Source organism: Chlamydomonas reinhardtii, chromosome 5 (genome assembly GCF_000002595.2).
Source record: "Chlamydomonas reinhardtii strain CC-503 cw92 mt+ chromosome 5, whole genome shotgun sequence".
NCBI classification, from domain to species: Eukaryota; Viridiplantae; Chlorophyta; class Chlorophyceae; order Chlamydomonadales; family Chlamydomonadaceae; genus Chlamydomonas; species Chlamydomonas reinhardtii.
This window is the reverse complement of record NC_057008.1, coordinates 1,585,893-1,598,431: the sequence shown is the minus strand read 5'-3', so window position 1 is coordinate 1,598,431 and position 12,539 is coordinate 1,585,893. Positions and strand designations below refer to the sequence as shown.

The 12,539-nt window shown below is 71.5% G+C and overlaps 2 protein-coding genes across 2 annotated transcripts in view; one reads left to right on the top strand and one right to left on the bottom strand.

The window, feature by feature from the left end:
* CHLRE_05g243453v5 (uncharacterized protein) overlaps positions 1-1,404 on the bottom strand; it is a 2,412-nt gene extending 1,008 nt beyond the window's left edge. The window contains exon 1 of the mRNA XM_043062454.1: positions 108-1,404. Within this exon, the coding sequence (XP_042924696.1) occupies positions 108-1,016 (909 nt within the window). The 5' untranslated portion in view covers positions 1,017-1,404. The remainder of the gene's footprint in view (positions 1-107) is intronic.
* A 100-nt stretch (positions 1,405-1,504) lies between these two features.
* Positions 1,505-12,539, top strand: part of CHLRE_05g243452v5 (uncharacterized protein) — a 20,246-nt gene continuing 9,211 nt past the window's right edge. Inside the window, exons 1-8 of the mRNA XM_043062453.1 lie at positions 1,505-5,335; positions 5,482-5,904; positions 6,200-6,373; positions 6,562-6,666; positions 6,852-9,100; positions 9,357-9,414; positions 9,757-9,867; positions 10,105-12,528. Of these exons, the coding sequence (XP_042924695.1) occupies positions 1,868-5,335; positions 5,482-5,904; positions 6,200-6,373; positions 6,562-6,666; positions 6,852-9,100; positions 9,357-9,414; positions 9,757-9,867; positions 10,105-12,528 (9,012 nt within the window). The 5' untranslated portion in view covers positions 1,505-1,867. The remainder of the gene's footprint in view (positions 5,336-5,481; positions 5,905-6,199; positions 6,374-6,561; positions 6,667-6,851; positions 9,101-9,356; positions 9,415-9,756; positions 9,868-10,104; positions 12,529-12,539) is intronic.

Below are 12,539 nucleotides of genomic sequence, written 5' to 3'. Positions count from 1 at the left end.
TCCCCTGCCTCCCCCCTTACTCCCCTGCCTCCCCCCTTCACTCCCCTGCCTCCCCCCTCACTCCCTTGCAGCCCCCGCCCCTCTTCCCCACCCTCCACCCCCCTCACGTTCTCGCTGTCCTCACTGACGCTGTCCTCGTAGTCGTCATCGCTGGCGTTGGTCAGCTCCCGGTTCTCGCCCAGAGCCCGAGCCGGTATGATCCAGGGCGGCCGCCAGGACGGGTCCCAAGCCATCTCCCACTCCCAGCCCCACACGCCGCCATCCACTGCACCGTCGCCATTGCCGTTACCGCGCTTGCTGACGGCGCCGCCGCCGCCGCCGCTGCCGCTGCTGCTGCCGCCGTTGCTGCCGCCGCCGCCTGCAGCCCTCCGGGCAAGGAGGCGGTCGTAGTCGGGTTGCAGCGGCCGCTGGCTGAGAGCCGTGGGCGGCTGCTGGCGCCGCGGGGGTGCGGGCTGCCCGCACTCGCCTGGGCCCCAGGCCCCGTGCTTGGGACCGCCGCCACTGGATGGCTTCGAGCTAATCCCTATGGGCGGCTTCCAATGCTGCTGCTGCGGCTGCTGCTGCGGCTGCTGTTGCGGCTGCTGTTGCGGTCCCCACAACAAGGTGGGATCATGGAAGGTGCATGCTGCCAGCCGGGAGTGTCTCAACCGGGCAGCTCCGTGCCACTGCCGCGCTGCCTCCGCCTTCGCCCCATAAGCCGCCTGCCTCTCCTCTTCCTCTTCCTGCTCTCCCCAACCGCCCTGGTCACCGCTGCGCTCCTGACCTGCCCCCGAGAGCTGGCGAAGCGCGCGGCCCCTGTTGCCAGGCCCCCCGTCGCTCAGACTGTCGCTGTCCGAGAGGGGCTCCGCTTGGAAGCAGGCGAGGTTGCCGCCCTCCTCCTCGTCCCAGTCGCGCAGGCGCAACTCGTCAGAGGTGGCCCGCCCCGATTCGTCGATGCCTCGAAGAGCTTCCACTGGTCGCGTGATGCAAGCGGGGCTCGGCGCCCGCAGCACTGTCAACGATGCTCTTTCGGCCATGCGCTGGGCGGGCGACAATTACTCGCTCGCCGACATAGCTCCGTCCCTAGTAGTCACTCGAACCAGCGCTGGCGTATATTTGGGTAACGCAGAATGCGTGCAGTTCTGGGATTCAAGTGACGCAGAACAGGTAGTGTGAACGACAGCCAGGTTTGTTTCACAACAAGTGCATTATGATAATACTTGATGAATTCAACTATTGATGCTCATTATGAAGTTGGAGCTTGGCTGTAATCGTCGCCGCAGCAGCAGGCAAGCAGGGGACTCCTTCCCCTGGCCGGGCAAGCAGCATTATGGCAGCTAACAAGCAACTTAAGGCTACAAGTGTGCATTCATATCCGCAGTTCCGTTTCGTGCACCAAAACGTACCTAAAGGGTCAAAGGGAGCTGGAGGTCATGCGGCCCATGCCGGCCGAAGCTTGAGACGAGCCGGAGAGCTAGCGATGACCGCAAAACCTTGGATTCATTTATGTATTTTCAACTGCACACTTAAACTGGTGAACTACTCGGGTTGCCCGCGTGCACTAACAGCATTCATTTGCGTAGCACGCAAGCGGTCATACTGCCGGTGTTCATTGCTGGTGTAACCGTTACACGAAATATAGTTTACAGTTTTGCTTGGATGGAGTAGTATCGCTGGCCTTTACCTCCTCCGCTACCTCCCTTGAAGTTGGGCAGGCCCTTGCACATGCGGACACTACCAACCCGCTTTCAGATATCCATATTATAATGTGCACGGACCGGTTGCAGGCAGCTCGCTCGTCCGTTAAAGGCGCGAATTCCGGAGGCCTACGTGCATTGCCATGACACACGCGAACGGGCGTGACGGACCAGGTGGATCTGCCTCAAATATGAGCCGCTCGAGAGCGGAGCTGGCCCCCGCACTCGGGCGCGGTGACGCCGCAGGCGAGGCGGAGCCGAGCTGCGCGGCAGGTGGCTGCAGCACCACCTGTGACGGTTCGCCGCCTGGCCGCACACGCGCAGCTGCAGCAGTCGCAGCCGACGCCGTCGCTAACATTGCACAGCCCAGTGGGCCCGGACCGTGCGGCTTGGACGAAGGAGCAGGTGGCGGGAGCTCAGGCACGGGCAGTGCCGGCGCTGGCGCAAACGCGGCGCAGGGACACATCAGCGCCCCCTCCTGGTCGGCACCAGCGGGCTGCGGCCTGGGTGCAGGGGGCGCCAGCGGGGCCCATCCGAGTGATGCGGCCGGCGGTGGTGTCTGTGGAGGCAGCGGCAGCGGCGGCGGCGGCGGCGGGGTGGGGATGGGCGCCGGCGGCGTGCCGCCCAGCCCGCCCCTGGCACACAACCCCACCAGCTCGGGCGTCGTGACGCCGCCGGCTCCGCGTGCTGCTTCCGTGCCGCTCGAGCCACACGTGCAAAACGTGCCGCACTTGCCGCGTGCGCAGCTTCCGCCACCGCCAACACTCGGCGCACAGCGGCCGCAGCCTGCCGCGCCCGCCAGTGCCAGGCCGCAGCCCGGGTCCCCACCACTCGGCCAGGGCCAGGGCCAGGGCCAGGGCCAGGGCCAGCGCCAGGGCCAGGGCCAGGGCCAGGGCCACGAGAGCCAGGGCCAGGGCCTGTGTGACGCGGCGGCCGCGGGCGACCTCGGCTGCGGCGCCTTCGCTGGCCCCAGCGGCCTCAGCGCCGCGGTCCTTGCGGTGATGACGCAGCCGGACACACCGGCACACCGGCAGCCTGGGCAGCAGGCGGAGGCGGTCGAGGAGGCGGCCGGGGCCACGGGGCGGCATTCGGCTGCAGGGGCAGGGGCAGGGGCAGGGGCGGCGGCGCAGCCGCCGCCGCCCGAGGTGTCGGCCGAGGCGGCGCTGCCCAGCCCCCAGGGAAGCGACGTGGCCACCGCCGCCGCCGCGGTGGCCGCCGCTGCAGCGGCTGCCCTTGCTTCTGGGCTGGCCGGCGTGGGCAGGGCGGCTCCAGCCAGGCACGCCCTGGCCTTGCAAGGGGCGCTCTCGGTGACGCCCACGGACCGCACAGCCGCCGCCGTCGGCGTGTGGTCGGGTGCGCAGGGCTATCCCTCACCCTTTGCAAGCGCCGCCGCGGGACCTAGCGCGGGCTCGGGTGTGCTGCCGCTGCCGCTGCCCCGCGTCAGCGGCGGCGGCGGTGGTGGTGGTGGTGGTGGTGGTGGTGGTGGTGGTGGTGGTGGTGGTGGTGGTGGTGGCGGCGGCGGCGGCGGCGGCGGTGGTGGTGGTGTGGGGCTGGAGTCACCTGTGTCCACGCCGCCGGCGCCAGTCCGGGTGGAGGCGCGGCCGAACGGAGGCGCTGCGGGGTCCGCATGCCGCGACCCCTGGCAGGGCCCTCCCTCGCCCCCGCAGCCGCCCAACCCCTCCTCCTCCGCCTGCCAGCCCATCCCGGACTACCTGGCGGCCTACCAGCAGCAGCGGGTGGCAGTAGCACTGGCCAGCATGAGCAGCGGCAGTAGCGCCGGCGGCACCCCCAGTCGGCAGCTGCCCTCGACGCTGAACCTGCAGCTGCCCCCGCCGCCGCCCATGGTCCAGTTTCCGCCGCCGCCGCTGCAGCTGCCGCAGCGGCAGTCGCACCCACAGGCGCACATCCAGCCGCTGGCGGCGCCGCCACCTGTGATGCCACGCGGCGGGTCGCGTCCTTCTCTAGGTGGCGGCAGCGGCGGCGGCGGCAGTAGCATGCATGGTGCAGCGCATGCCGGGGGCCTCAGCTACAGCCGCTTGGCGCACTCCTCGGGCTCAGCGGTGGCGGCGGGGCTGCCGCGCCCCATGTCGTCAGCCGCAGCCGCAACCGTTGCCGCAGCTGTGTCCCTGTCGCCAGCCCCCTCCATGGCGACACCCGACGGTGCGCCCTCGCCGCCGGTTGTGCCCCTGCCGCTGCCGCTGTCGCCCGCTGGCCGGCTGCGTCAGTCTTGGACGTCTGTGTTCACGGGACGCGCCAGGCCCGCCAGTGCAGGCTCAGGTCCCGTGGCCCCGACAGCACCAGCCACGGCAGCAGCAGCAGCGGCCGCGGCCACAGCCACAGCCTCTGGACATGTCAGCGGCCCAGGCGGTGGAGGGGTGCGGGGCCCGAGCCCGTTGGTGACGTCCAGTCTGAGGCGAGGCAGGCAGATGGCCAGCCCGGGACACTCGGCCTCTGGCCCGCTCCCCTCCTTCAAAGTCATGGCCTCCCACCTCAACCCGCTCCACACCACCAATGCCACCAGCACGAACACCAGCCACCAGCAGCACCACCCGCACCCGCACCTGCACCACACGAACCCGCACCCGGCTTCAGTGTCGCACACGCAGCTGCCCACCTGGGCGGAGTCAGGCCGCCAGCCCTCGCACCTAGCCCCCGTGGGCAGCGCCGCGGCGCTGCAGGCGCTTGCCCAGGGCGGCGCGGCCACCGGTGCCAACACGGGACTGCTGAGCCCGGCGGGGCCGTACGGACCCCTGGGATTGGCGGCGGTGAAGACGTCGGGGCAGTTCGGCGGCCCCAGCTCCCGGCGGCTCAAGGTCATTCGGTCGCTCACCTCGGTGCAGCGGCAGCAGCAGCAGCAGGCCGGCGGCGGCGGAGGCGGCGGCGGCGCAGGTGGCGGCGGCGGCGGCGGCGGCGGCGGCGGTGCGGTGAGTGGGCTGCGTAGCTGGCTGCCTAGCCTGGCGCTGAGCCGCACCCGCGGCGGCGGCGGCGGCGGCGGTGGCCGGGCGCTGCTGCAGACGGAGGTGGAGTCGGCGCTGCTGGAGGCGGTGCTGAGTGGAGAGGTGGCCTCGCTGGGACTGCCGCCGCCACAGCAGCAGCAGCAGCAGCAGCAGCAGCAGCCGTCCCAGTCAATGGCAGCGCCGATAACCGCCGGGGCCGGGGCCGCGGCAGCGGCAGCGGGGGTGGCTGGGCAAGGTCACCTGGGTCTTGTGTCAGAGTCACGGCCGGGCTCTCCAGGGCTTCCCAACACGTCGTCGGCGGAGGCAGCAGCGGGCGCACCGGGGGTAGTTGAAGGGCCCGCGGCGGCATCGGGGCCTTTCGGCGGCGCCGGCGGCGCCGCCGTTGCCGCCGGGCTGGCGGGCGCGGCGGCGTCGGGCGGCATTGGGACGGCGACTTCGAGCGGGGGCGGTGGCGGCGGCGGCGGCGGCGGCTCCAGTGGCATGTGTACGATTCCTTCTGGGGAGCCGTACAACCATTTCGGGCCGTATGGTGTGGGTCTGGGCTGGGCTGGCGGCGCGCTGGGGGGCCTCATGGGAGGTGGAGGTGAAGGTGGAGAGGGCGGCGCCGGCGCCGCTGGCGGCCTGTTTGCGACGCCGTCGGTCCGCGACCGCTGGCAGCTGGAGCGGTTGTTGGACGTGGAGAGCATCAACAACTTCTACCTGGTGCGGCTTGAGTAGCATCAGAAGTGAAGAGATAACGCATATCAGCAGAATGCTTCTCGTTCTAAGCTAGCATCGCGCTCCAACCAGCCTGCGTGTGGTGTGACAGGTCAATCACCGTGTATGTTTGTTTGTGACATGCACAACAGGGCAACCCGCTGACGCTGCTCGCCGCAATCCCCGGCGGCAGCACACCCGCGGACACGCCGCGTGTGGCGCCGCGCCGTGCCGCGCGCACCCGCACTGGCCACACCGCGCCCTCCACAACCGCTGCCGGCACCGCCGCCGCCGCCGACACCACTGCTGTGCTGTCAGGCGACGGGCAATCCGAGGTGGCGTTGCTGCTTGAGGGTGGCGGCGGCACCGGCACTGAGGAAACCGGCGTGGGTGCCGCTGTTGGTGGTGGTGGTGGTGGTGGTGGTGGTGGAGGCGAGGAGGACGGCGGCGGCGGCGGCGCGCACAAGCCCGCTGACCCGGGTGCGGCGGATGCGGACCTGCTGGGTGGTGGTGATGCGGATGTGGACTTTGACACCTCACCGCTGTTCACACCCCTGGCGCTGGCGGCATGGAAGGTAGGGGCGTGGGCGGGGCGTGGGCGGGGCGTGGGCGGGGCGTGGGCGGGGCGTGGGTGGGGTGGGGTGGGGCAGACGCGTCTGCTGCTGTGTGTTGCGTGGCGCTGGTCTTGATTCTTGTGGTACCTGTGAAGTTACAGGCACCGGTGTGCATGCGATGTGGCTGTTCTCCCAAACGCGCTTTCCTGATCAATCCTGTTGGTCACACCTCAGTGCTCACCAGCGCCACATGCCCTAACCCCCATCCCTCTCACTACTGCCTCCCACCACACCCCGCACGCCCCCTGCCTGTCAGGGCTCCGTGGAGACTGTGCGTGCGCTGCTGGCGCGGGGCGCCGACCCCAACGCCGTGCCGGGGCCCGCTGCCGCGCGCTGCCGCGTCATCACGCCACTGGGCGCCGCGGCGGAGCGGGGACACCTGGCGGCGGCGGCGGCGCTGCTGGCGGCGGGCGCCAAGCCGCTGGCCAGGGTGGGTGCGGGGGAGCGGGGGGGGGGGGCGGATGCAGGGCATGCTGCGCGCTGTGCAGAAGTAGGGGCCCGCGTTGCCTCCGCATGCACGTCACGTTGTCGGGGTCGTTGCCTTCTGCTGTGTGTCTCCCTCTGCCTCCTGGTGTTGATTGGGCATTGCGATTCCACACCCTCCCCCCCGCGGCGCAGAGCCTGCTGGTGCAGCCTGAGGAGTGGGCGGGCAACAAACCCATGACGCCGGCGGTCATCGCAGCCACACGCGGCCACTGGCGGGTGGCTCGCGCCATCATCCAGGTGGGCAGCGGGATGGGGGGTTACAATCATGATTAGTTAAGAAGAGGGGCGGGGGAGCGAGGCGGCGCGAGGTATGCGTGTGCGTGCCGTAGCTTTGATAAGCCCATTGGGACAAGGCGCAAGTATGTACTGTTTTCGGGGTTGGCAAACGCGGCTGACGGTGCAACAACCCCCGCCAACGCCAGGCCATTCGAGACAACGACCACCTCCGACAGCAGCGGCACCGTCTCCGCCGCCAGCGGCAGCAGCAGCAGCTAGCGCCGCCGCCGCCGCCGCCGCCGCCGCGGCTGGCAGCGCCAGTCCGCAGCCTGTGGGCTGCCCTCTTCAGTGCCGCCGCCAGCCCCGATCCCAACACCAGCACCAACACCAACACCAACGCAATCGGCAGCTCCAACAGCCTCGCCGGTGCCACTGCCGCCGGCGCTGAAGCGGTTAGCCGCCGGCGTATCACCACCAGCGACAACGCCATAGCGGGCGGCGGCGGCGGCGGCGGCGGGTTGCGCCGCGGCGGCTGGCCGTGGCTTGGCTGGCTCCGTGGCGGTGGCGGCGGCGGCGGCAGTCGGCTGCCTGAGCCCTGTAGCAGTCTGGAGCTGAGGTCCTCAACGGCCATGTCGGGGGGTCTGTCGCCTGTTAGCAGCCTGGGGCTAGGCGCCACCGCCTCCGGAGGAGGAGGAGGAGCAGGGGGAGGAGGAGGAGGAGCAGGGGGAGGAGCAGCATCAGCAGGGGCGCTGTCGGCGGCGGCGGCGGCGCTGCTGCGCTCACGGCTGAGTGGCCGTCGTGCGCTGGCCCCCGCCGCCGCGGAGGATGGTGCCGACTTTGGCTGTAGCAGCAAGAGCATTGGCGGTGCTGCAGCCGCTGCTACAGCCCATCAGCAGCAGCCTACCGCCAAGTCGATGGGCCGCAACAGCCGCCTCAGTGCACTGGCTGAGTCGCCCTCCAACACGTCGCATCTGAACCTGCAGCACCTGCAGCGCTTGCAGCAGCAGCAGGGGGTGGTGGGGGAGGGGCAGGTGGGGCGAGGCTCCTACGACAGCCTGACAGCCACACAGCAGTTCGCGCGCGGCAGTAGCGCCGTTGCCAGCGCGGCGGGTGGCGATGGCGGCGGTGGCGGTGGCGGCGGCAGCCGCCGCGCCCTGGCGGCGGCGGGCGCCGCACTGGGTGCCGCTGCGGGCGTGGCGGCGGCGGCTGCGGCGGCGGCGGCGTGGCTGGGGTCGGCGGTGCTGGCGGCGGCGGGCCGGGGGGTGGCGGCGGGGCTGTCGGGGCTGCCGTACGGGCGGCGTGACGGCGCCGCCGGGCCAGCCGACCGCGAGCTGCTGCAGGCGCTGCTGGCGGCGTACCTGCGCGGCCGTACGGATGCCGTACAGCTGTTGTACGATGACGTGGATGCCAGTGCTGGCGTTGACGCCGCCGCCATTGACGGGTTGGACGCCGCCGCGTGCCGGCCGGGCGGCGCGGCTGCCGCGCCGCCGGGCTACGGCGGCGCAACCGCGGCGGCCCTGGCAGCGTCGTCTGGGAGGGCGCCTGCGTTTTCAAACGACGGTGCGGCACGGTTTGGAAGCGGCGGCGTCATCGGCTTGGCCGGCGTGTCTGGTCCCGTCCTCGCCGGCCCCCACGGCACCGCCACCTCGGGACTTCCCTCCCTGCCGTTCTCCTCCCACGCCTACTCCTTCCCACACGGCTACCCCTCCTCCGCCCTCTCCTCCTCCATCACCCAGTACAGCTCCCTGCCTGCGGGCGCCTCCCAGCTCTACCAGCCTTACGCACCCTACCCGCCCTATGCGCCCTACCCGTCCTCCCTCCACCACGCCAGCACCGCTGGTAACGGCGGCACCGGCGCGCTCCTGCTGTCCAGCGGCACACTGCAGCAGCCGCCCTTCCCCACCACGCCCTCCGCCGCAGCCGCAACCGCAGCAGCAGCAGCAGCCGCAGCCCCAGCCTACTCGCAGCAGCTCGCGAGCTCCTTCCATCAGGGGCCGCTGTCGCCCTACCTGTTCTCACAGTCCTTGGCGAGGCCCGAAACGCCGTCGGGTGGCGGCGGCGGCGGTCTGCCCACTAGCAGCACCGCCCGCTTCACCAGCCCCACAGCCGCCGCGGTGCCGCCGCCGCCGCCCCTGCTGCCCCTACCGCCCCTCCGCCTGCAGTCAATGCAGCCGCAGCCACTGCTGCCATCCCTGGCAGCGCCTGCGGCGGCGCCTGCGGCTCCTGGTTGCGTTGCTGCTGCTGCCGGTGGCAGCGGCGGCAGGATGAGTGATCGTGGCAAGGAGGCGCTTGTTGAAGTGATGCTGGCCCGGCGGGGCGGCGGCGGAGGGGGAGGCGGTGACGGCGGCGGAGGTGGCGGCAGTGGCAGTGGCGGCGGCGGCGGCTTGCGTGGTCTGGCGGCTCTGAATGCGGAACAGGAGGAGGCGCTGACGGGGGTGCTAGAGGGTCTGTTGATGTGAGCGGCATAAGAACGGGGTGGGGTTGGGCTGGGGAGGGGAGCGAACATGGTGTGTGCATGAAAGGCTGCGAGGGGCTAAGCCGCTAAGGGTATGGGGGAGAGAGCATACAAGGGAGGGGCACATGGGGGGGGGGGGGGGCGCCATGGCCTCATGCGTCTGCCTCCGCTATACGCCCGGTCCTTGCTCCCCTCTCCTCCTTCACCTCCCCTCGTCTTCCCCACCTCCTCCCCACCTCCTCCTCCCGCGCCGCAGCAAGGCCAAGAAGGGGATGAAGACGTCCGCCCGCCCGCCCTCCAGTGGAGAGGAGCTGGTGCGTGCGTGTGTGTGTGTGTGTGTGTTGGTGTGTGTGTGTGTGTGTGTGTGTGTGTGTGTGTGTGTGTCAGTGCCTGTGTGTGTGTCTGTGTGTTGCATCCCGTGCATGCCTCTTTCTCGCCAAGCCTGCCCATGCCCTTTCCCCCACCACTCCATCACTCCCCCCACCATTCTCAACTACCATTCCTAACCACCACTCCCAACCACCACTCCCAACCACCACTCCCAACCACCACTCCCCACACCACTCCCCACACCACTCCCCACACCACTCCCACCACCACGCCCACCACCACTCCCCCCCCCACTCCCCCCACTCCCACCCCCACACCCCCACCAGGAGCTGTGGCTGGTGGTCCGTCTGGCACTGCACGTGCTGCGCTCTGAGGCGCTGGTGGACTTGGCGTTGGAGGTGCTGTTCGAGGCGCCGCCCGGATGCAGGATCATGCAGGTGCGTGCGTGCGTGTGTGTGCGTGTGTGTGTGTGTAAGTAAGTGTGTGTGTGTGTGTGTGCGTGGGGGGAGATTGGGGGAGGCCTGAGTGAGGATGAGGGGGACGAAGGAACGGGGCGGGGCGGTTGGATGCTGTAGGTGTGTACGGGGACGCCTCACACGCTGACACACGCCCCACACGCCCACATGTATACACACACAACTCCTTCCCTCTCCCCTCCTCCTCCTCCTGGTCAGTCGCTGGACGGTCTGTTGGACTGGCGGCTGTGGCTGGCGCTGTCGGCGGAGCTGCCGCTGCTGGCGGCGCGCTACCTGTCCCGACTGGCGCTGGTGGAAGCGGCGGAGGAGGCCAAGAGGGGAGGCGCGGCGGCAGCAGCAGGAGGGCTGGGGGCAGGAGCAGGGCTGGGGGCAAGAGGGCTGGGAGCAGGAGGAGGGGCAGGAAGGGCAGTGGCGGCGTCTAGCGATGGCCAGGGAGGCAGCAGCGCAGGTGGGCAGCCGCCGACACCCGGGGGCGGCGGCGTGGCGGCGGCGTCTGCGGCGGCGGCGGCTGCGTCTGCGGCTGTGGCTGTGGCTGTAGGCTGGACAGAGGGCAGGCAAGGGCAAGGGCAACTCACGGACTCCTCGCCTGCAGCTGCTGACAGAGACGGCACTGGCTCGGGTGGCGCCGGCGACCTGCCAGGGGCCGTGGGGGCGGCCGCAGGAGACGCGGACGCGGAGGTCACTGCCGCGCTGCCGCCCGTGCTCCACGTGCAACCGAACGAGGGCGGCAGTGGAGCTGCGGACGGCTCCGGAGGGCCGGGACCGGCGCCGCCGCCGCCTCAGCTGCCGCCGCCGCAGTTGCTGCAGCTGCGCTGCTCGGACGCCTCCTCTGTGTCTGTGTCGACTGCGGCGGACGCCACCCCACACGCCGATCTACAGGACCTTGGCGGCGGCGGCCGCACCCGCCACCACCACCCACACCAGCAGCAGCAGCAGCGGCACCGGGCCTCGGGCGGGGCAGCCGCTTCAGACGCGGCCCCGACATCAGCAACCACAACAGGAGCAGCAGCAGCAGCAGCAGCAGCAGCCCTACCGAGGCACACTGGCAACGTGGATGAGGATTTCGCCGGAGAGCGCCCCGCCGCGCACGTCAGCTCGACAGCTGCCGCAGCGGCGGCGGCGGCAGCGGCGGCGGCGGCGGCGGGGGCGGCGGCGGCGGCGGGGGCGGGTGCTGCCGCGGGGCCGGCGGCTGGCCTGTTCAGTCGTCTCAGCCACACCGCCCACGCCGCCATGCACGCCCACCACCTCCCACACCCTCTGGCCCACATGCCCCACCTCCACATTCCCCATCTGCATCTGGGAGCCCACGCCTCCCATCCCCCTCCCCAAGCGCCGCCCAAGCAGCCTGACAGCCTCGTGCCCTCCACCGCCAGCGACGGGCCTTCGGACCCGGCAAGCCAGGAGCAGACATCCCCAGAGCTGCCGCAGCTCCAGCTCCAGCGCAACCCGCTGCCGCTGCCGCCGCGGCCCCAGCAGCAGCCGCAACGCACCAGTGACAGCCCCGTGGGACGCCTGGCAGCGCACCTCCGCCGCCGCAGCGACTCGGGCACACCGGCGGCGGCGGCGGCAGCGGCGGCGGCGGCGCCGCCCTCCTCGACAGGGGCCGCCGCGGTCGCTGACAACAACACGGCTGGTCGCCACGGGACCGGTCCCGCCGGCGCCGCCGCCGCCCGCGGCGTGCTGTCCAGTCTAGGGGCGCAGGCACGGGGCCGGGGGCGGCGGTGCAGTGACGGCGACTACACCGGAGCCGCCGCCGCCGCCGCCGTTTCTCTGTACGGCATGGCTACCGCGGACCTGAGCGCAGCCGAGGCTGAGAAGCCGTCACCGTTCGCGTCGGCCGCAGCTGCAGCGGCTGCGGCGGCCGCAGCAGCGGCGGCGGGCGCCCGTGCTGGCGGCGGCGATGGCGGCGGCGGTGGCGGCGGCGGCGGCGGCGGCGGCGGCGGCACCAGGGAGGGCCCGCGGGTACGGCGGCTGAGTCACATGTGGGACACAGTGATGCACAAGCTCACGGGGGCAGCAGCCGCGGCGGCGGCGGCAGGCGGCGCAGCAGCCGCCGGCGGCGGCGTCGTCGGTGGCTACGGCAATGGCGACGCTGACGGCGGCCGCAGTAATGCGGCTGTGCCGTCGCCGCCACCGCCGCAGCGGCCGCGGCGGCAACGGCGCGCCTCGGTGGGTGTGGACGGAAGCGACGCAGCCAAACTGGCAACAGAGGCCATGGCCGCTGCCGCCGCAGCCGCAGCCGCAGCCGCCGGGGGCACTGGCTTTCATGAGGACTTCGGCGACCTCCGCAGCAGCAGCGGCGCCGCTTATGGCACCGCTGGTGGTCGCCACAGCGGCGGGCAACACAGCGGCGCCGCCGCGCGAATGCGGGCCGTGCTGCGCCGCGCCTCCTCACACTTCCGGGCGGGGAGCGGCGGCGACGGCCGCGGCGGCGGCGGCGGCGGCGGCAATACAACTGACGGCGGCGAGGGCACGGCGGCGCCTGCGGCTGCGGGCGGCGCCCCCTCCACAGACGGCCGCTCCAGCGCGCCTTCCAGAATGATGATGCGCCTGTCCCGCACCCGCGGCCGGACCCAATCCATGCCAGGTAGCATGGCCCTGTTCGGCGCCAGCACCAACAACGCCGGCGGCGC